Genomic DNA, 24,039 nt, shown 5'->3' with positions numbered 1-24,039 from the left:
TGCGTCTCTTCGCGCGGCAGCATCGGTGGTGTCGAGTGGTTCGCGTGGGCTTCTCCGCCGACCTCTGGTGCTTATGTTTGCTTTTCGCCTCCAGGCGCAAGAGAAACGTCGGAGCCGGAATGACACCTTCAACGCAAAGGCGATTAATGTGAAAAATGCGATTAACACCTTTATAAGCGCAGCAAAGCAGGACACGAGCATCAAATATCTTTTCGATTTTTCCCGTACAGATTGCGCCCAATGTGTCAGCCCCACCTTTTCATGGTCCAATCACTTCCAGTGTACGATTCGTTTCTCCCAGGGAGCTGTTAGCGGTCGGACCCACAGCCTATGCTTTTATGTTTGCGCTGTTCAGCATGGGTTTGCCTTGATCTTACATAAATATATAAATTGAAACACTAATTTAAAAAAAGTGTAAAAAGTGAAATAGAAGTACAAGTTTAAAGAGGTACCACTGCGTTGCCGCTGCAATAATATCGTTGTATCGGAAGTGTTAATAGTATTGTAACGTAGTATTTTGGCTACATACTGCCGCTACTGTAGCATGAAGGTCGGAAGGGAAAAGTCGAGACGTCGAAGAGGTTTTAAAGGATAACTTGTTTACTTTACAGATGACATTGGTTACATTTAGCACATATGAATTAGAATGAATACACTTGTTACATAGATTAGAAAGACAGTCAAAGATTCAGATTACTTAGCGGGACATAGTTGGCGGGCGAATGGCTCCCGGCGGGAGGGCACGACGACGAGCGGCAGAGTGCGGCTCTCCTGGTGTTGCTCGCTCTCTCGCGCCAGAGGGGCCGCGTTATATTTGCTTTGGGGGGACGCACTGGGGGAAAAAGCGCATCCTAGCGTGTTCGGACGATAGGGAACAAGGCTAAGGCACACCCGCAGCCAATCAGGAAGACGCTTCTAAGCTCCAATCAGACATGTCCCCGCCAAAGTGAAAAGGACCAAAAAACACAGACACAAGGTTCCGACTCGAAAACGCGCGCTTGGAGAATTACGGGCGTAGAGCAAGTAGTTAGACAAAACGCACTAAAGTAGACAGGGGAAAAGGGAAGTTCGTCGGAAGTACACAGCGGCCCGCGTAGGCGCGCAACGGGGGTCGGAGACGCCAGTGCGCGCGGTAATACAAGACGAGGCGAGGGCCCGCTTCCCCCAACAGCCGTCGTCTCCCGGTCGGCCGACGGGCCAACACACACCCGCGTCAGAAGCGCCTTCACACACAACACTTTGGAGGACGAGCCCTGGCTGCGGGCAGAGAACTCAAAAAACAACGATAAAACATCAAGAGATCTCCGCTTCGCGACACCTTCCCCGACGGAAAAAAGAGTGTCCCCACTCTTGCACAAAGTCTAAAACATAAGAAGACATTTTCGCCAACTGACAGAGATACTGAAATGGCATGGCATGCGGACTCAAGAAGACAACACACAGACTCAAACGCAGGAGTCGACAAACTATCTCCGCTGAATCAGTCAATGCACACGCGGTCACTTGGTGGAGTCCCGTTCTCAGTTCACGCACGAACAGTCTCTTGACGACACATGAGAAAACATTCCATTCACACGACACAAGAAAATAACAAGGACACCATGAATAACATCAAAATAACATGCGCATTCTAAAACTCATACACTAAAAAAGATCGAAAAACCAGCTCCGCTAGCCGGTCCGCACACTCAGTTCTGGGGAGCTCGACGCGAAACAAAATGTGTCCTTGAACAACAGGTCGCATAAACATAACACTGAAGCTATCCTCTAGTCAACTTCAAGTAACCAGCAAGTAAAAATAAAAACAAGCGCATTCTCGGCCATCGTCACTCAAGAAAATACTCAGTGCCTTAAAGATAGGAGTACAAATGGTTCATAAGAAGGCACTATAAAACAGAAATAAAATTATATAAAAAGGGCTCGTGTATTGAACTCACGCACAAGTGCAAACCACGCACTTCAGCCACTGCTGGGCACTTTACTCGACACAACATTTCTGGATTCAACCCACTCGTTCAAAAACAGCCCTACTCGCCCAGTATGGCCAAAGTGCACCCAAAGTAGATCGAAGCGCCTGTTCAATCATTAGCAACCAACACAAAAGGAACGGCTACGAAAGCGAGTTACAAGAAATCTACTAGACACCAACACAACAACTCGGCTAAAAAAATGACTTCCGAGAAAAACTGCCAACCATCTAAACATAAAAGCTACGAAAATGAAAACTTGGCGGTCGCGCATATGAAGTGTGATACAAGAATGATGGCGCCTGGAGAGGCTTGTAAGCACATTTCAGACGCTCTTCGTCAGTCAATACTCAGAAATAAACAATAAAACCGAACAAATCTCTATACATACTTATCATGAGCGCGAGCGTTAGAAATGATAAAGGTAAGACATGATAAAATAACAACAAAAAGACGTTAAAGCTACATAACAGTTACCGTTCATGCTTACGGAAGAAGAAAAGATTGTCACATCTCAGCAGCGGTGAGAAACTTCCGCCAACCCGACGCATTCGCAAAACTGCGCGCCCGCTAGCTCTCCCCGTCCGCGGCATCCCGGGCACCCCCGCTGGTGTCTTTGTTTGTACTTCGAGCAGCGGCGTGCAGCGTAAACATCTCTTCTGAACTCCTCGTTTCCCTCAGGCCCCCAACCCCGAAGTGGCTGCCGTATTTGATTCAAGACATAACCTAACTTCGGTGGAAAGGAGCCGAGGAAACGGATAGCAGTCTCTAATATAGCGAGATCTGCGCAAAAATCAGCCTATTCATAGGCGCGTGGGGGTCTTCTTCGGGGCTCCTTCGCCGGGAGAGCCGAACGCCTGTGCCGTTCAGATTCTGACTACAAGGCTGTCCAACTCCCGCGCGAAGAGCCCACATACCCCACGAAAAAACGGCTGCACGCTCATAAATTGTTGCCTCAGCATCTACAGCGGCTAGTTACATAAGCAGGCTGGTGCTGACAAAGCAAATTAATCAAAGACAACCAATCAGTGGGCGCCCCGGACACGCGGAGAAGAAAAGCCTACAGGCCCACAGTCATGCGGTGCGCCGAGAGGCAAAAATCTCTCACCTTACTGCGTGCGCGGGAAGCTCGCCGCCGCGATGGAGAGTGGCCGGCGCGGGGACGGTCGGTCCGCGTCTGGCCCGGGGGCTCTTCGAAGGAGCGGGTGCCGAGCACGACGGGCCCGGCCTGCCCCGCGCTGATAGCGCGGTGACGGCCGCGAAGTCGGAAAGTCATTCTCACTCTTGACGATGTCTTCGCTTGCCTTTGCCGCCCATGACGGTGACCGGACGGATGGCGACCGGACGGATGGCGAGAAAAGTGAAGATTCTTGCCCGGTCAAGAAGAAGGAGAACTCGAAGATGAGCAGCAGGAAGCCGAGCGATGAGAGGGGGGAGCCCATGATGGTAGAGCGGGGTCTTCGCCACCCCGCACCTATCACCACTTTTGTAACGTAGTCTTTTGGCTACATACTGCCGCTACTGTAGCATGAAGGTCGGAAGGGAAAAGTCGAGACGTCGAAGAGGTTTTAAAGGATAACTTGTTTACTTTACAGATGACATTGGTTACATTTAGCACATATGAATTAGAATGAATACACTTGTTACATAGATTAGAAAGACAGTCAAAGATTCAGAGTACTTAGCGGGACATAGTTGGCGGGCGAATGGCTCCCGGCGGGAGGGCACGACGACGAGCGGCAGAGTGCGGCTCTCCTGGTGTTGCTCGCTCTCTCGCGCCAGAGGGGCCGCGTTATATTTGCTTTGGGGGGACGCACTGGGGGAAAAAGCGCATCCTAGCGTGTTCGGACGATAGGGAACAAGGCTAAGGCACACCCGCAGCCAATCAGGAAGACGCTTCTAAGCTCCAATCAGACATGTCCCCGCCAAAGTGAAAAGGACCAAAAAACACAGACACAAGGTTCCGACTCGAAAACGCGCGCTTGGAGAATTACGGGCGTAGAGCAAGTAGTTAGACAAAACGCACTAAAGTAGACAGGGGAAAAGGGAAGTTCGTCGGAAGTACACAGCGGCCCGCGTAGGCGCGCAACGGGGGTCGGAGACGCCAGTGCGCGCGGTAATACAAGACGAGGCGAGGGCCCGCTTCCCCCAACAGCCGTCGTCTCCCGGTCGGCCGACGGGCCAACACACACCCGCGTCAGAAGCGCCTTCACACACAACACTTTGGAGGACGAGCCCTGGCTGCGGGCAGAGAACTCAAAAAACAACGATAAAACATCAAGAGATCTCCGCTTCGCGACAGTATATTCGTAAAAGCGGCAAACAAGACATTTCTGGAAGAGAGGTTTTTGTGTAGTTAATATTTACTCACGCGGAAACAAGATTTATTTCGGCGGAAAAGGAAAAAGTTAAAACATAATGTTAAATAATTTTCGTTGCTAAGGTGAACTAAGAGCCTGCACTTTGAAGTTGCACGTGTCACTTCAGCTTGGCAAAGAAGGCCTTGGTTCATGCAATCCATCACTTACGCGTGTGCTCGAAGGCCTGCCTGAGACCCTTTAATGAGTGGTCGTGAGTTCAACCCAAGCCCATGGCTTCAAGCCCGAGCCCAGCCCAGGCACGTGGCTTTCAGCCCGAGCCCGGCCCGGGCCCGCCGATGAATGCTTTCGGGCCCGGCTTTCGGGCAAGCCCGGGCCCGTGCAGTGCTCTACTTGTGACCCCAAAGAGATTACCTCAATCTCTTCATCGGCGTTTCTGAAGGAGAGAACGGCGAGTCTGCGCACCGTTACCTGGTTTCTCACCCCAACTTGGTGGTGTTGCTGTGCGCGTGTCCCGCCTTGTGCACACTGCAGCGTCCGCGTGTATGAAAGCATGCGTGACCTTCCCGTGATAGCTCTCCGCTTGCAGTAATGCGGTCGTTTTCGTCATGTAATAAACCCTTTAGCTTTGCTGTCCTCGTCCGCCTCCGGTTCCTCCTATCGTCCAGGGTGGCCTCCGACTGCCGACTCACGCTGCCTTGAGTGGGCCGAAAGCCCTTGGAGGCAGCTCGCATAAAAGCTGATAAAGCCCGTAGGTGCTGAGACAGACATACATGTAGGGACATGGGCTCAAATTCTCTGTAGGTAAACCAATAATACTCTCAGCATTATGGTTGGCTGAGCTTGCAGTAATTTGTATATGTCATTGTATCGACCAAACGAGCCTAAGTAATGTTTGAGCCCGTATACATATATTTTTTTTCCTTAAAGGAAGCATACAACTAAAACCGCGGAAAAATAAAACTTAACAAGGGCCTACACTTCTGCCCGCTTCGAGCGCTTGTGTCCTTTCAAGCCGTGTTACGATGAGCCGCTTTCTGAGCCGCTTCTCCATGTATACAAATTTACTTGGAAAGGGATCAAAATTGTGGGCAACTGACGGTACCATTAGACCAAAGTCACGTACTGCCGTGAAAAAGGTTGGAGCACGGAGCTGACTACGAAGTCACTGCTCGATGTCGCTCCGGCCTGTGCTGTTTGCTTTCTGCATATCTGGCCCGCCCTCAGTCGATGTGCTGAGCTTGGTATACCGACGCTGAGCGGTTTGCTTAGTATTATGGGAATGATATATTTTTTTGTTTCATTCTATGGTGACCTGTGTGCTTGAGACACCTGTTTTCTTTGAGGCATCTCGTACGGTGCTGCACACCGGAATCAAGAGACTTGATGCTCATATGATTACTCTTACGTCACGCTATGTACTGGCCGCGGGTTACGTGTCTAAAGCGCGAAGCTTTGAGTGGCAACGAGAGCTAGTAGGGTCGGAGGACTAGTATGCGAGCGCGTCTAGAATACCCGGTCCAAGAAAAACGCAGCAAAGTGAAAACAGCATCGCATTTTTCTAAAACAAAAATTGCTTGCATTTTCTCTTGATCGCTTATACACGCTTGTATCATCCGCAGTATATGGCGCAGGGTTGTGGAGGGTTCCTGATTAATTTATACGGGCTGTCATTCCGTATAACGTAAACTTAAGGTTGCGCAAAAGTAACGCGATGCTTCAGCGGATGCGCTACTGTAGGGAATCAAATCGCTGCGCTTACATAGAACACTTGTAAATAAGAACGCTAATTCAACATGAGCTTTTTATGTGTCAACAACAGTGTTCTAAATGTACCCGACGGCGACGTTTATACACTCGCTCGAGTACATCGCCTTTCTAAACCATGCGCCACAAACGTATCCATGTCTTGGCAAGATGAAATAGTGTATTCGGTTAACTTTCAGCAATCAAAGCATCCGTAACTGTTCAGTTAAATTTAGGTGCCGGAAATTTAAGATGACTTGGTTGTTTCTTTCACGTAGGAGCGTATATGTGCCTTTTAGAAGCACGTCATGGTTGTACGTTTGAAAGCTCTCAGTCAAGGGCGCGGGCCATAAAAAATTAATATGCCGATGTTTCAAGCCCAGCACAGTGTCACATACTGAAAGAGGAGCACATACCTGCAGACGTGTTTTGGACAATGCTTATAAAACAGCTAATCAACGCACCCATTTTAGGCAGTCACTAAGTTCAATCAATCAATCAATCAATCAATCAATCAATCAATCAATCAATCAATCAATCAATCAATCAATCAATCAATCAATCAATCAATCAATCAATCAATCAATCAATCAATCAATCAATCAATCAATCAATCAATCAATCAATCAATTTCAATGGTGCATGCCATCTGAAAATGAATGCATGGATTTTGGGCCATCGGCACGCATCTGCGGCAGCCAAGAAAGAGCGTTGCTAGATGACGTCGTTCTATCGTAGTGTGAAGCCGTTCAGTGAAGCCTATAGAGGGGAAAATCCTACGTGCGCAAGAAAAGGAGTTGCCCGGCGACACCCAGGATAGCCAGTGTTGGGCGGTGCAGGCTGGAGCGTTCCACGCGCGTCATCTGCTGGTGTGGACAACCAAGCGGCGCTCCGTCGGCTCGATCACTGCCACCGTGTCCGAATGACAGAAACACCTTTCGATTTTGCGCGTTTCAATGTACGCCCTGATCTTGAATGTTCTCGTCGCGGTTGTGTGTAGTGCGGCGACAAAAGTTGGAACAGCGCCATGATAGAGGTCGGCGGAGCAACTGTCACGGCGAAATAACGCATGTAACTGTGTTGTCTTGAAGGGTGCTTAAAGATTAGACGATCACTAAGGTAAACGATTACATAAATTTTTTCCCCAATGCGCTGACAAGCGCACATTAAAGGGACCCAACACCTGTTTCAATTTTTTTTTTTCGAAATGCTTAAATGCTCGCAGAACGTAGTCGACCGACACATCAAGTAGATTCGGGGGTCGCAAAGCACCTCAGCCAAAAATTACTCCTCTGTGCCCACCAGATAACTTAGAAACTTGCTGGAGAGATTTTTCTCTCTTCCCCGGTCTTGGCGTTCTTCGACAGCTGGAATTACGTCATTACAGCGGTGTAGCGGCTACTGGCCGGACTTCCCTCAGTTGCAGTGACGAACGCACTCGATTGTCGCTTTAAAAAGAAAGCCACAAAAGCAAAGCCAAAACCGAAGGCGTATCTGCTGCGACGAGCAAAGCCCGCAGTGCCGCTCCGGGCTGGCGATAACTATAGCTTTCGCAGAGCTTCCAGACGCGAAGGAAAGGGTGAAATCGTTTATCGGAAGTGTTACAGAGTCCGTTTAAGAATAAGTGTTGCCTTTTCGCCTTTTCCAGATATGCAGCCACGTAAGCGAATACAACCTAACGAACAAGAAAATCGCTAACATCGGCGACGTATGCGAATCCATGAAACAGCAGCTTCTCATCCTCGTCGACTGGGCAAAGTCCGTCCCGTCTTTCACGGAGCTCTCAATAGAGGACCAGGCAAGTACGCTACCCGTTTGCCCAATTAGCACACCCATCCGCTACTCGAAATATTTTTTAAGCCTCCTCAAACATGCTATGCGTGATTAAGAAAATGGTTTTGGACGTTTACACATATTCAAGTTTCATTTTTCCCTACACTACTGCAGCAGCAGCTGGCCGTCCTCTTGCGTATGGAATTGCTAAATAATTTTATGTCCGGATGTTTGCTTGCAGCGAGTGGTGTTATGGTAGCTCAGTTTTAGACAGCATGATCAAGCTGGATAAAATGGGAAGCCGTAGTTTAGCAGTCGAGAAGTGTTTCTCGACTGCTAAACTTCTTTTTCGTTGTTCTGCTCATTACAGGGAAAAGCAGTGGTGTGTAGTCGGTATTGCCTCAGCCTGCATGTATGCTAATGCTATACTACTTTAAACGGCACTCAGGGCTACTGAGAATATTTTGAACCAAATTACGTAGACCATACCTTGTTGCATTTTTCTACAATGGTATTGCTTACCACTGTGCCAGTTCCTTTTTGCCGAATTCGAATCCTGCTACGCTATGTTCTTGGCACGGGTGAGATGTATAACGGGTAGATATGGTCTAGAGCAGAAGATTGTGTTAATCATCTGAGAACGTTCTGCGTTCAAGATTGCCCGGTAGGAACTGAGGCCGCACATCCGTTGAAGACGCGGCTTCCTGTTGTTGTATAGACGCTTCAGATTGCAGGAACGCTTCCCATTTTCGGGGCACTTGTGGTTAGTGTATTGCTATTGTGCTATCCGTGGACGCCTCGTCCGAGAGCACAATTTTCTCTGCAAGTCGTGATATGAAATGGCGCGCCAGAGCTGGTAATCCCCCCCCCCCCCCCCCCGTTTGGTCATAAGGGGGCTAATCTACGCGTACACGACTGAGGCTCCGCTTGCGGTCGCGACTCTTCCCGCCTGGCGCAGGTGGCGCTGCTGCGCGCGCATGCGGGCGAGCACCTGCTGCTTGGCCTGGCGCGGCGCTCGATGCATACCAAGAATGTGCTGCTGCTGGGCAATGACTTCATCATCCCGCGCGTGTCGTCCGAGGTCGAGATCAGCCGCATCGGGGCGCGCATCATGGACGAGCTGGTCACCACCATGCGTGAGGTGCACATCGACGACACCGAGTTCGCCTGCCTCCGGGCCATCGTCTTTTTCGATCCACGTGAGCTGACGCTCCTCTTGGTGGTACACCTGCTTGCTCGATGTCGTACATCACGCTCACGCCTCAACGGCCGGACACGTCGAGTGAGATGTTATTTATCCGCGGTTCCCATTCAGACGCTTGGTTTGGAAAACCTTGGGACGAAATTCTTATTTCTCACTACCCATACCTTTCCTATTTCGTCGCCTAATCAAAAAGGAGAAAAGTTTGCCCATTACGCGATAACGCCTTAACCTCGACATTAACCTAGACAGAATTAACCTAGACTAGAATTAACCTAGACATATTACGACTGAAAACATTTGGGAAAGATGGGGTTTGTTTTTGTGACGCCGACAGCTGATACACACAAGCGGTATTTAAGGCATTCGACTGGGCTCTCCGAATAGCCACTTCGGAGGTAACACCGCATTATGTGCCTCCAATTAATAAGTGGTAGTCGGTAATGTAAGAAGTAACAACAAGCGGGACACGTTTATTTCTAAAGAATTAGGTTGAAATCACTCCTTGCTTTAGACAATATTCTGCCCCCACTTAGCATTTGCGTACCAAGGAAAGGTGGTTTGGAGTTACTAAGAGGATAGTACGACGTAATAAAATTTCTCCTAAACGCAATTTTAAATATGATTCACTTTCAGCGGCAGTGATTTAATAAAATTGGTGGTTTATGATGTATAGACCACTGAGCACATAGTCAGTGACGGAATGGCTGTGTTGGAACTTTTTGCCCCGTTCGCTACCGGCAGAGGTCGTTGAATGGCTAAGGCACTCTGCGGGTGGGAATGAGCTCGTGGATTCACTTCTCGACCGCTGGGACCGTATTTCCGATGGAAGAGAAAAATGTTGCCCGTGTACACGTAGTTTGGAACAGGGCAAAGAGCACCTCGCCATACAAGTAATCGGGAGAAATCTTGCACGGCGCGCGCCCTAGGCCAGGTTTTCCGTTGTTGACAAAATCTGAAATCTACAATCCGATTTGCAGCGGTACGCAGATTAGCTTGGTTCGTAAACGATAAATATTTTGCCATTAAGCTACTGTTTTTTTTTAATAATAGAATGTTCAGCATGGATTTCAATCCATGGTCTCACTTATGCTGTGCCCCTTCGATAATAAGTAATGCCTGTTCGGCAATAAGCGATCACATCCTAATTCGTTCGAAATACGCAACTGAAAAAACCCTGCTGATTTGGGTTTCATGTGAAACTTTTTCCAGGAGGTCATTGAATCTTTGCGCGTTTTTCTGTGGAAAGTAGGAGGAGGAATAAACTTTGTTAACCAAGAAGTTTAGTTGACAGGGCCAGGAGCGGTCTGCTCAGTCCAGAAGTTCCTAGAACGTCGCCGCCAGGCGTGCACTCTTGGCCAGCTGGTCATGGGGATCTGAGCTGGCCAGCATGCTCCACCACTGCGCAGGGTTTGGAGTGCGTACGAGGAAATGAAAGGGGCAAGGAGCATTCCCACGTCATGCAGTAGAGTTGGGGGACAATTGCAGATGGAAGGTCAGAACCTAGGTTGGATGGTGTGAGTATAGGATAACATGGGTAGTTTGCATGCGGCGATACCGTGGTAGCCTTTTTCTCAGTCAGTCTGTCATGGTACAGCGGTAGGGTACGCCCTGTGAGGCGATAATGCTGTAGGATATCTTTCTATGTCCGGGGAATGGATAGGTCGCCTTCCGGTAGTGGCGGAGATGTTTGAACGGGGCATGCCGGGTAGATATCCCACAGGCGGTGGCGTGAATCGCCTCATTTCCCTCTAGGGGAGCGTGCCCCGGTGTCCAGGTGATGTGAAGGTCGGGAGGAGCTTGCAAAGACTCTAGAAAGTTGAGGACGGCGGATACAATGCGGCCGGCAGCTCTGTGGTGGCAGGCAGCCTGTGAGTCGGTAACTACGACAAAGTTATCATGGGTACTGGTAGCGTCAGTCGTGAGGGACGTGGTGGCGGGTATTTTGTTGACGCGGTTTTCCAGGGTGGAGAGGGAAAAGGCTGGCTTGGTATGGCACTTGGCGGAGTAGACGTAGCGGATTTACTGGGATTACTGGAAAATCTTATGGAGTGTGTAGAATCTTTGTATTGTCGTCATTGCAGCACAGTTCACATCAACATCGTTGCTGCTCTGATGATATCATCATCCTCGGAGCCGGCCATTCAAGTCGGTAGTTCGAGGTGCTTCATCCGCCTCACAAGCGCCCTTAATGGTAGCAATCTACATGGCCGTTTTCTGAATGGAAGTACTTGTGTCCCTGAAGTCAAGATTCCCACAGAGGGCAAGAATGTGGGCTGCCTTCAAGTTGCTTCATTGTAAAACCTTGGATGCACCGGGAACAGATTGTTTTTCGCTGGCCTACTCTGATTCATTCGTTTCACGTCGAGCTTTTTTATCTTTGGCGGATTTGGTTGCCGCTTTCAAGGAACCAGTGGAATTCGCCTTGTGATTCCGTGCTTAATATTTAAAGCTTTGCATTCTTCTTAAAGGTTTGCATAATTTGCGTCAAATATAAATAATCTTGTACTTAATTACACACGCCGCGCGATGCAAGCAGAACATTCTTTTCGTTGTTATTAAAGACTAACTGAACAGTAAGAAATCAAAACATCGTGATTTTGGCACTTCTTTACGCTTGGGGGCACTTCTTCGAGGATGAACTGGCGTCATGTTAACGTGCATGAAGACGGTATTCTCCGGTGACGCCTTTACAGGACGGAGTCTAAATGGTATTTTGAGGGTATCACTTATTGTTTTTGGGAAAAAGGGCACAGGCTTAACAAACTGCGCAGCCCACAAATCACAAGGCTTGTGATTCTAACCGCATGCGAAAGCGCTAAAACAGTGAGCAAGAGTGAAAGCGGCATGGGCAACAAAAGGTCCTCTGCGAAGAAAGCTGGAACAGATTTTTGCCATTCTACATGCTCACCGTGCTAAGGCACTTCGTCGTAAGCGAAGGCTTTAAGAGAACTTGCTTTTATGGCACCGTAACTGTGTAAAGAATCACACCAGTGCTCCTCCGTGCACTCTGTCCGTGCAGGGTGGAATACCTGTGAGACGGCTGTGGCACTCTTCTGTTGAATATTGCCATCTTGTATTTCTCATTGCTTATTGTCTTTTGTTTTTGTAACTTGTGGTTCGTGTGCACGTTCTTCTCAATTTAACTGTATGAGTCTTTAAATAAAAATCACGAGATTTACGAATCAGCATTTAATTGCTGTAAATGTCTACGCCACATTCTTCAGACGGCATGCTTACACACCTGCACCTTGACAGCACTTTAGGCCAACTGGTAATTTATCTTTTGGCCTAAGTGCTAGCCCCGTTTTAAATGGGTGACTTGAGACCAGCGTATAGTATTCTAAACTACGGTCCAAGCGTCACAGGTATATATGGGCGGACATTCTTTGCAGATACGAAAGGCCTGAGCGAGCCGCACAAGATCAAGGCACTGCGCTACCAGGTGCACACCAATCTGGAGGACTACATCAACGACCGCCAGTACGACTCCAGGGGCCGCTTCGCGGAAATCCTAATGCTCCTTACGCCACTGCAGAGCATCACGTGGCAGATGATCGAGCAGATTCAGTTCGCCAAACTTTTCGGCATGGCCAGGGTCGACAACTTGCTCCAAGAAATGCTCCTAGGAGGCATGGTCGGCCCCCAGGCGTTCTATAATCAGGGTGAGGAGCATTGCGTACCATGCGGCCACGCTGGCCGCCGCTTTGACGCCTTGCTATCGCTGAAGGCAGTGGCGCTGGAACCGCGAAACTGAAGCTTAATAGCGGAGATGGGGAGCTTCGAGAGCATTTCTTTCCTGTTGATGAGATAGTTTTACCTAGAGCTGCTTGGAGTATTTTGTTTTTGTTACGGAAGTAATGAAATGAACGTGATCGCTACAGGAAAGAAAAGATTGGTAAAACTTAGAGCGCGATTGAACAAGGACGACAGAAATACGACAAACGCATCCTTCTTCAATCGCGCTCTAAGTTTTACGAAGTATGCATCAGCTTGCCCGACAGTGTGTTCTAAACAAAAGATTGTTTTGTTCCCATCCCTGTCTAATCTGTGCTACGCATTTGGAGACGTGCTCCCTTTCAATGAGCAATAAACAGTCTAATCCTAAACATGAGACTCAGGACTGGCCCTGGAACCAAAAAAGACGGGCTCGTGTCTCATGAAATGAGCTTTCACTTTCATTGAGCTTGCGTACCGAATCGGTTAGGCAGTTTTAAGTTTATCTCTATTGTATTACACAAAAGGTTGAAAAAGAAATGCCATGCATTTTTGCTTTCAAACAGCTGTTGATGAACGGGATATAAAATATTCCAAGAGGAGAGGGGCCTTATTTTCTAACAGCTGTAAATCGAACGGAACGTTTTCACATAAGTGAGTGAACTCTTGTTTAGCCGCTTACTCAACAGTCTCCGTACTAACGTGTTGCAGCTCTTCAATAAATGCGGCGTGCAATTTGGTTATCGTTTATGGTTAACATGTTCTTTGTCTCGGATGGTTTAGGTGCGGGGGTGAAGTTGCTTGAAGAAGCTGTGGGACATTTAGGAACTTAGCACTGCAAGAACTTCGCCACAGCAGTGCGTGACAATGCCTGGTGGCACTGCCATTTATTTACTACATCTGTATCGACTTCAGGCTGTGGAATCGATTTCTCACGGTTGCGGAATTCGAAAATGTCGGGATGAGTGCAGGCAACTAACCCTTCACCGCAAAGTGATGGCTGACAGACAAACGTTCCCTGTGCGCAGTCCGCCCCGTATTAGCTGCTATTACATGAGGCGAAAGGTGCCGCTCGCATTGGTATGCTCTGTTTAACGGATGCGCAGAGAAAGACCGCGGCCAACGCGAACCTCCTCTCCGAGTGCCAGCGAGACTAAACAAGGTCCCCGAGTACCGGAAAGCGACGGGGGAACCGCAACTTCTGATACCCGCAAAATTGCAAACAAGTACCATAGAGAAAGCGTATAGGAATGAAGAAGACTGTCCTCAGCCATGCGTAGCGCCTGTTGACATGTCGCAAGGCAGCCTAACCTAGCACGTGTTGGCTGTGTGCGCACTCGCCGAAAGTAGGCATGCTTCCACAACTGTCACATGAGATGAAGCTTTCTTTTTCGGGCTTCCGTTCTCTCCACTGCAGGCGAAATTGATTCGAATGTATTGCGGCATTTAGCAAGCGAATATAAGAATTACAAAGTGCTAAAACGCAGCCGTTACAAGGTAACTGAGCTGTGCTTCAACCATTGTTGTAGAAAAATTTGTCAGGGACCCTATTTTTAGTTTTCTTGTGCTTTGTTTGTGCATACCTTGAAAGTCACATGAATTGTAGTGCCGAGCGGAAGGTCGCGAGTGTGATCCAGGCCCGTGGCGGTGGGTATTCTGACAGTGGCTAACGACAACAAAAACCCCCATGTGAATCACAAGTGGGCCCACATTAAGGACTTCCGGTGGACTGAATTAATTATCAGCTCTCCATTGCGGCGCGCCCCGTAGCGAGAGAGGTTCCGTTGTAGGAAGGGCGTCGAACAACACACGATCACTCCGATTATTTCCAGCCCTTTAGACAGCGTATTCAGTAATCGTGATTGGGAGGAGTTATGGTCCATGGTTAACGGGGAACATTTAGACATTTGGACTTCACGGAAAACATCGCTTACTTCTTGGTTCTATAGAGAACCTCAAAAAATAGTTCTAGACTTTCGAGGGTAGCATAGTCGTAGTTTTGAAGATAAATATGAAGAAATCTAAAATAACATAAAATTATTAAGCCAGGAGGCAGCTTTCGAAATTAAGTTACAAGGTCCCGGAACATGTGGAAGAAAGCAATGAAGTGCTAATTCGGTCTAGTTGCTAGTTGGGGCTGATACTAGTCATGAGAGAGAGAGAGAGAGAGAGAGAGAGAGAGAGAGAGAGAGAGAGAGAGAGAGAGAGAGAGAGAGAGAGAGAGAGAGAGAGAGAGAGAGAGAGAGAGAGAGAGATCAGGTGTAGAATAAGCATGAGATAGGGTAAATTTCGGAAGCACTTTCATATAATTAACGGTAGGCTACTGCTACCTTTAATTGATAACTTATGGGGCGGTAATTTTGGTCTTACTAAGCACCTTCAAATAAAGCTTCTGTGGCCTCAAACAGCCATGGAGGAGAATGACTTGTAACGCTTACGGACATAAATCGAGCGCCGTTGATTACAGAACAAATTTGTGTCGAAAACATCGTAGCTCAAATTCAATGAAACATGTGAAGCTGTTCTGTGCGCGTGATGTAAGGGGGAGGGGGAAGAGAATAAACTATAATGAGAGCATCAAAATGGTGGGTGGTGCCGTCAGGGAAGCAGCTGTGGGTGGACCTCACAAAATAGAGTAACTACAGACAGATGGGATAAGATGCACGGGCAGACAGGGAACTCGCTGGAAGTGTGAGATCAGGAAATTTTCTCGCAAGTAATATACTGCGATGACCCAATACAGGAGAGGTTGAAAGTCTATGGGATAGGCCCTCGTTGTGCCGCAGTCATCAGCATGCTGGTGATTATGATGATGATCTTTGATGCTTAGACCAATAATTTGAATATTTCTTTTTTTAATTTCAGCTGGTATGACACTTCCGGGGCGTGTTGGTTGAGTTCTGAAATTAGTAAGTGGTGTGCATTACGATTATAATGTAGCAAGATGAAGGAAAAATGATTTTAATGCTTAGCATTAAGTGCTCCATTACGCCAATACCCGGCATTGGAGTGTCAGAGCGATGGTCCAAAAAATGGTCGCCGGCGCATAGAGAATAAACGTAGAGAACGAAAAATATAGTAATTTAAAGATATGGGGGGGGGGGGGGGGGGGGAACTTGGGGTCTGCTGAATGAGACTCCAACACGCATTGCGTCATTTCCAAAGTAAGCAATACCAGTGAAAATGCACACGAAAATACAAATTGATAGTGACTTCAATAGTAGCTGTAAGGGAAGCTTGAATGACAGCAGAAAATTTACCAGTTCACGCCGGAGGTTACAAATACAAGACATTATCTAGGTAGCTGAAGAGGGGTGGTATTATAGCGGTTTGTATTATTGAAACATTGAACACAATGGATGAACACGTTATTAGTCTTTTTGTCAAAGTATTGAATACCGTTTTGGTCCGTTGTACAGGCCACTTTCAGTCAGCATGGCTGAGTTCTCGGAGTTCATTGAAAGTATGCTTTCTGATAGTCGATTGTAAGTCCGTCATTTATGATACTTGAAGACGCGGTCATTGACAAAAGCTCTGACAACATTTCAGAATGGAAATTTTACAAACTTCTTGAACGATATGCCTGTGACAATCTGATATTGCTTCCTACTAGAGTGACCACTAAGTGACCTACTAGAGTGACCTACTAGAGTGAACATCACTCGATGTGGTATTGCGAATATGAACAGTGATATAGCTTCCACTGCAGTCATTTCGTCTTTTGCGTTGACCATGTATCGGTATTTTACTTAGCGTATTTTCGGTATTCCCAAATAAAAGTTTTTTCCGCAAAATCAACTACGAAAGCTTAAATTATTTCCGCTACCTAATTGAGGATGAACGTTTGGACGAGATTTACCAAGAACATAACCCTCCAGACGCCTAGGAAAAATGCCCCGACAAATTTGTGTCTCTGATTTGTTCATTTTAACTAAGCATTTCCTCCACGGCAGTACAAAGCCAAAAAAAAAAAAAAGAAGACGGAGAAATTAAGCACTGCCCAGTGGTACAAGAGCGAGAAAAGTTGCACTTTTCTCAAGAGGGAGAAAAGTTTCACTTTGCACAAAAGTTACACTTTTATTCGCTATAGTGAACCTGACGAACTAAACAAATATAAACAATACAGAAACAAGCTGAGCTCTGACATTAAAAAAGCCATGATGCGTTTCAATAACAACAAATTTCAAAATATCCACAACGACATCCGCGCAACGTCTGGCCAACAATAAATGGTCAAATCGTAAGAAAGTGATTGATTGATTGATTGATTGTAGGGGTTAACGCGCCGACGCAACCCAGGCGATGAGGCGAGCCGTAATGGAGGGCTAAGGATTAATTTTGACCCCCATGGTGATGTTAACGTGCGCCGAAATCTCGTACACACCGTCGTTTTTGCTTTTCGCCTTCATCAAAACAGAGGACGCCGCGGCCTGGAATCCTAATCCTAAGAAAGTAAGGTCAGCATTGTATAAAAGTAATCATATCATCAAGTAGTACTATTATTTGGGGAACAGAATTGCATGAGCTGAACAGACAGCTGTAAATATTGTTACATATGCAGGAACCATTCCCGACATATGCTGTGTAATAGGAGATGACAAGCAACTGGAACCTATAATGCCTTTTTCCAACAGCACTGCACGGATTCATCAAAATATTGGAAGTCTAGACGCCGGTGTAACACGTGTCAACGATTAAATTAGGTCTTGCAGTTTAAATTCGTAACAAACACAGCTATTATGATTTTATACAATGTAATAAACAACGTGCAAAAATCTGACGAATCTCCTTGTAAATTATAACTACATAGAATTATTTCTGTTTATAAAGGAAAAAATGAAGGAAGCTCACACCAACGCGTATGACTTGAAGGTAGCGATGCTGTAGACCAACATTCAACCATCACGACGGTTTAAGTTCACGGTTGCAGCCGATTTGCTTCTTCGCTGCTACCGAAACGACCTTTACTCCATCATTGTTGCTATAAGTGTGAGCTTCTTACATTTTTTTGAAGGGATCATCATTGGATGTCATCTTGGAGAGGCGTACGCTATGACCTGGTTTTTCGTTCCGAGCAAGTGTTGCCATGATTACGGTGAACGCTAGTGTTTTTTTTTTCTTTTTTAAATGCAGAGCATTTCAGTAACTCACGATGTCACCCGCGTTGGCGTCCGTAGTCCGCACGCTCACTGCGCATGCGCGTCGAGTCGAGGCGAAAGCGAACACATCTCTCGCGAGGGGCATTGGACTGGATTCGAACACTCTCTCGCGAGGGGCATTGGGTTGGATTCGATTGAATTGGCTTGGATTGGATTGGATTGGCTTGGCTTGGCTTGGCTTGGATTGGATTTGGATTGGATTGGATTGGATTAAAGTGGATTGTGTTGGATTGTGTTGCGTCATAGCCGCGGCACGTTGCGTCATAGCCGCGGCAGACGCGCTTAGGCCGGCGCATGTGCAGTACTCTCTCTTCCGCGGTTTCCTCTCCTTCGGGCGCGCTGCGCATATAACCGGTGTGCCGTTCTCCGGCCAAGCAACATCCGCGGTTGGCTCAAACACCTAGAGTCCACGCCGCTTTACAAGTACGCCAACGTCGTCGACTGGGACCGGCTTACGCAGTCCCCTCAACGTATATAAGCGGCGGAGCGCGCGTTCGGAATTCAGTCAAGGGCGTCTTTGCATGGCTTACGCTTGACGTGACGCTTTGCTTGACTCGAGTAGATGCGACGCATTTACTCGAGTTCCCCCCGTGGGAAGATGCGGGCGGCTTTTTTTGCCAATCTCCCTAGTGGGTATGCTTAGCTTGCAAACGTGCGCCAATGGCGCTAGGCGGTCGCCGCGAGGCACGCACACGCGAGCGCTCGGCATTTCTTTTTTGTTTTTTTAACTGCCGGGCGGTGGCCGCAATCTTGGCCAATATTGGCCAAGTGGGCAGGCTTGGCTCGACAAACGGGCGCAGGGGACGCTGAGCGGTCGTCGTGAGGAACGGACACACGAGCTCTAGGCATTTTCTGGGTTTTGTTAGCGGCCGGGTGTCCACCGCGAGGCCCGCGCTCATGTGCACGCGCTCAGCAGTCTGTTGGTATTTTTAACTGCGGACACGAAAAATTACGATTTGCTGAAGAGCCTCTTAAAAGGATAACCGATATCAACAATTATCGCCCCGCCACATCTTTGTACTCCGAGCATTTTCTGAAATAGTCGAGCAAGTTATAAACCAGAGAATTACGAGGTCTTTAAATAAAAAGATTGGGCTATAGCACGCGTTAAACGAATTCATAAAAACGGGGACCCATTATCGCTTGAGAATTATCGTCCCCTCTCTATTACAAGCAGTTGTTGCAAACGTCTTAAGCATGTTATTGCAAACTACGTGTAAGAGTTTCTCTGGGAGCACAATATACTACAAAAGCTACAGCATGGATTCAGAAGAGGATTACCGAACAGAAGTGTTCGGGAGTATGTTTTACAGCTATATCGTAGAATCTTCACATTAGTAAGCTGAAAAACGTATGTTTAAAATTATTGGCAGCATATATAAACTACACAGTGCTTCGCCAACTTGGTAAAAGAAAATATTTGTTGCTCGCTATTTTACTCCAAGCTGAGTTACAAAGTTTTAGTTCGTGGCACGACACCAGCTTCGAGCTACAATAGAATAATCTTCTTGCATAATAAAATGCTACCCACTTGGAGAACTATGAGGGGGATACAGGCAACCTTCGAACGCGGCCTCTTCAATAAATACCATATGCTTAAAGAGGAACCAATATATATTACGTTAAGCTTTTGAAGTGGATACAAAAATGTGGAGTTTATAACAGACCGCCGGATGGCTGTAGGACGTGCGAAGTTAGGTACTTTAAGTGCAAGGTGCCGGTAACAACAACAAAAAAAAAACAGTTATACACGCAGTCATTGCACGTTAAAGCTCTTAAAACGATGAACAAAGGTGACGTACGTATTGAATTTATTCTGTCTTTTCGAGGCTTCAAATGTGCACGCAGAATTTTGTTTGTTGAAAATGGTATCGTGTTTTCTCTTGCATAGGTTTGTGGAGATGAACTTACTGCGTTGATAATGTAATCTGTGCATTTATATAAATTTGTTTATTCTATAATATCTTGTTTAGTCTCTACATAAACTGTTCTATTTTAAGCGCTAGTTATCACGTGCATTTGGTCAAGGGCTTGAGAATACGTTTGCCATTTCTACATATGTTACCTGTTACACTAAACTGTAGGGGGGCAGAGGCCTTGTCAGGCATATAACCTTCATATTTCCCCCTCACAGGGTGAGTCCGTTAAAGAACAATAATTAAATACTCACTGAGGTACACAGTGATTAAACCACTCGGTGACAACGTATGCCCCCGCATTCACCACCGCATATCGATAGCACGGTAACAACAAGACTGCGGTTAACAAGGCGCTCTTCCGAGTACAAAACTCCTTCTTGCCTATTAACCAGCGAGCTATTGGTAGCATGAGTGTGAGCCTGGGCGTCCAACCAAACTATATTCTCTGAAAGTACTACATTGATTCTTTTATTGAATATAATATTCGCGTTCTTGCAAATGCGCCTATTATAGTACGGGTTTTCCACAAAAAGGAGACATTACGTTGGCGAATTTTTAGAAATGCCTTTGTCTGGGGTGATGCCATATAGATCAATTTACGCCCAAACTGTCGAATTACTTGCTTGTACGATTTGTTATTAAAAAAATTGTTTTACAATTTCTTCCCGCTAGCTTTCGCACTCTCGTGACCGTTAGGGACGCTGCTTCCTCAACCTCCGGAACTGATGGCTATACTGACTGAGTCGTGGTTTTCATGGGCTTGTCACTTCATCGCCGTATAGAGTAGAAATCCGAGTGGCTCCCGGAGGTAATTTTATAGGTGAGACAAATTTCCTAGCTCATCCGTAAAGTTCAGTGGAGGCGGACACGTGGAATGAACGTTTCATTTTTCGATGCGATAAATAATTCATCGGTAGTGCCACCAACTTATCGTATGGTCGAAGGGGGCATTCGAAATGACGACGAGCGTTCGATTTTTACGCCACCTATAGTACAAAAATGTAAGCGCGGTGCTAGCGGCGCCTGGTATAGCACCTCCTTGCAGTGACAAAGCGCCGTTTGTCGCAGGCGCATCGACGGACGCCTCGTCCGGGGCATCAGCGTCCGCTCTGTCACTGTCCAGCAGCGTGATCCACCAGTCCATCCTGCAGAGCAACGGGGACGCCGCCAGCGAAAACGCAGTCAACGAGAACGTCGCCAACGAGAACGTCGTCAATGGACACCAGGGCCGCCGTTCGGAGGAGCTGGGCGCTAACCGGGTGCACCCGGACACTCCGATACCGTCGCCGCCCGAGCCGACCGGGTTCAAGCCCATGCCGGACCTGGGTGTCCAATCGTTCAAGACTGAGGTGCCAGAGACTGAAACTTCTTACTGAGCGGCACCGCCCGTAGGTGGCGAGCAAGGACGTGCTGCCCAGCCGTATACCAAGTGACCTCATACTGCTGCATACTGCCAGTGGTGGCACCCCTGGACTCTGCTCTGAGCTTAGGCTCCGCAATGTACAGAGGCAAAAAGAGAGCGTTTAGTCCGAGCCTGTCGCCGTTCGTGCTTCTATAAGGTACAGGGTCGTCCACTCTTGGCGGGAACGCGGCGCAACGTGGCCGTGCGCCGCGCAGCGCCAGCGCACAAGCCGTGGCTTTGCATCCAAGCTTAACGGCTCAGGCGCACACGGGCTTGGAGGCGGGCTTTCGTGTCGTAGCGCGCCGCGACCGTGTTGCGGAAATGCGCACTTAGCTCACTCCGGTGCGTTGTGTAGCTTTTGCGTACGATAACTGGGCGCTTCTTCCGTTCAGTGCCACCCTATCAATTAAATGCATGTATTGTTGCAAACATTTCATGACTGGTTTGATTTGGTGTAATGAGAGGCGCTGTAAAGGAAGGCTCTGTAAATTTCGACCACGAGGATTTATTTAATGTGCACTGGCATATTAAACAGCACGTGGGTGTCTGTGCATTTCTTTTCCTTGGAATTTCGGCCACAGCGGCTGGGTTTCGATCCCGCAACCTTAGTCTCGGTATATGTTGGCTTTTTCATAGTATATGAACATCGCGAATCGTCGAGATGGTTAAAGCAGTCGCCCAGCAAGCGGGTCTTACGCACACAGCACGGTCTTCCTACTGTCCGGCATAGTCCTGGAACGGTCGCACTCTAGTCTGCTGCATTAAAATGCATATATCATTGGTCGCCTCTCAGTGGACACACTGTGGGCATGTCCACTAGGAGTGGGAGCGGCTTAGACCAAACAACTACTACTGCTGGTCCTTACACTGCTCCCTGCCGAACAGAAGGCAGGCTGTGATAAATGCTGGAGGGGGGGGGGGCGGGGGGGACCCACCCGCTACTGGGCTTAGGGTACTTCCGGAGGTGCGCCCCACACGCGAAAGAGACTTCACACCAGTAAAGCCTCAGTGGCATCAGCAGCAATACAATTTTTTTTCCCAGTTGGCAGCTGTCCTTGTGGTTCTTTACGCTTCTTGCCTATGCTTCGCGCTACATTCCACCTGACACGGGAAAGATCTGTGGTGGCGGAAACAATCAGCGGAGACCAGGAGATTGACTGACCTATTATAAGGCGTTTCGGCCCTATGATTTATACATCGTCGTTCAGCCGGCCTAACAATGCAAGCAATACCTCACATGTAAACAAACCCTTGCATTCTTCACTGAACACATTCTGATTTTTCTTTCGTATCTGCGGCATTTGTTGTCGATTTTCGTGAGTTCGTCGGCCACATTCGAAGTCGCATCGAGAAATCCGCCAGCGCCTTCGAGCTAGACTCAGCAGGTGAACACGCTGATAAAAAAAATAATAATAATAATAAAAGCAAGCTAGAGGCCATATCCGGGCATATGGCCATCTGCTTTAGAAAGCACACGCAGAAAATACAGCTCCATTTACTTCGAGAGTGCAGTCACACCCGCTGCGGTGGTTCAGTGGTTAGGGTGCTTGGCTATAAGTGAGCCGGGAGACCCATGTTCGATTCCGCTAGCAGGTGCCGCGTTTCATTAGAGGCGAAATGAAGAACGCACGCTTGCTGCGCGATATCAGCGCACGTTAAAGAGCCTCGGGTGGCTATCCGGAACCCTCCTCTACAGCGGCTGCATAGCCGTAGTCGTTTTGCGACGTTAAACCCCATAACCCGAACCACACCGGTCCCGAAAAGCTTGCAACAGTAGATGCATTCGCAACAATACATGCATTTAACTGGGATCGTGGCATTCAAAAGAGGATGCGCTCAGTTGTCGTACGCGGAAACTACACGACGCGCCGCAGTGAGGGAAGTGCGCTTTTCCGCAAAGCAGTCGCGGAGCGCTAAGACGCTACAAGCATGCCGGGAGTTTGGCGGGCTTCACAGCAAAGCAAGCATGGCGCGCTCCGGCACTTTAGCAGACGACACGAAGCCCCGCCTCCAAACCCGTGTGCGGCTGCGCCGCTTAGCTTTGATGCGCGGCCGCGGCTTGTGCGCTGGCGCTGCGCGGAGTACAGCCAATCACTGCGCCGTGTTCGCACCAAGAGTGGACGACCCTGTACGTGTTTGTCTCCGCATGGGTACCCAAGAACGAAGACCTCCCAAATATAGTAGATTTGCGCAATGTAAGATGTATAAAATATGCGCAGAAAAATTATATTTTGTGTAAGTGCGTTTGCTACACAGCTAGTGATTTATCAGATCAAAATGTAAGTATGAGATGCTTCCTTACCGCGTTCTTTTTTTCGTGTTTCTTGCCAGTGTTTACGAAAGGAAAAAAAAAAAAACCTTGGTGAAACACACACGCTCGAGCTTCGGAAGGTCCACCTCAGTGTAGCGTTGGACGAGACTACAAAGTGTTCAGTGCCTTGTTGCGAACTGGTCATGATACATATCTGGTCACGTCTCTGAATTGAGGTGTCACTGTGTATTTCATTCATACATATAGTATTGTACGGATTTTTTATGAAGTATTCTCGCGCGTGTGCATATATCAATAAAACATCATTTTATGCGTGATTTGCGTGTACCTCAATTTGGCACATTGTTGCAATTATTGTGGCACATTATTTTCTGCGGTCTTTAATAACCGTCGGTTACGAATTTGTGCAGCTGTTGGATTTGTGCAGCCGGATGTTGCGTGTCGATTTGCATTACATGTTCATATTCGGTCAAACAAAAAAAAAAGAAAAAGAAATGAAGTGACAGCTTGTGAAGCGACGAATATAGATAAATCTTGGCCGCTTTAGATACTTTTTTTGCCGAAG

The 24,039-nt window shown here is 47.7% G+C and overlaps 1 protein-coding gene across 4 annotated transcripts in view; it reads left to right on the top strand.

The window, feature by feature from the left end:
• Positions 1–23,791, top strand: part of Hnf4 (Hepatocyte nuclear factor 4) — a 121,819-nt gene extending 98,028 nt beyond the window's left edge. For all 4 annotated transcript variants that reach the window (XM_077686286.1, XM_077686285.1, XM_077686283.1 and 1 more), the window contains 4 exons: positions 7,680–7,829; positions 8,763–9,003; positions 12,401–12,670; positions 20,869–23,791. In XM_077686286.1, the coding sequence (XP_077542412.1) occupies positions 7,680–7,829; positions 8,763–9,003; positions 12,401–12,670; positions 20,869–21,176 (969 nt within the window). In that variant the 3' untranslated portion in view covers positions 21,177–23,791. The remainder of the gene's footprint in view (positions 1–7,679; positions 7,830–8,762; positions 9,004–12,400; positions 12,671–20,868) is intronic.
• The last annotated feature ends 248 nt before the right edge of the window (positions 23,792–24,039 follow it).

This window comes from Haemaphysalis longicornis, unplaced genomic scaffold (genome assembly GCF_048455015.1).
Source record: "Haemaphysalis longicornis isolate Haplotype H1 unplaced genomic scaffold, Haemaphysalis longicornis Haplotype H1 scaffold_1, whole genome shotgun sequence".
NCBI classification, from domain to species: domain Eukaryota; kingdom Metazoa; phylum Arthropoda; class Arachnida; order Ixodida; family Ixodidae; genus Haemaphysalis; species Haemaphysalis longicornis.
Note: the sequence above shows the minus strand (reverse complement) of the source record. Positions and strands in the feature narration are given on the sequence as shown.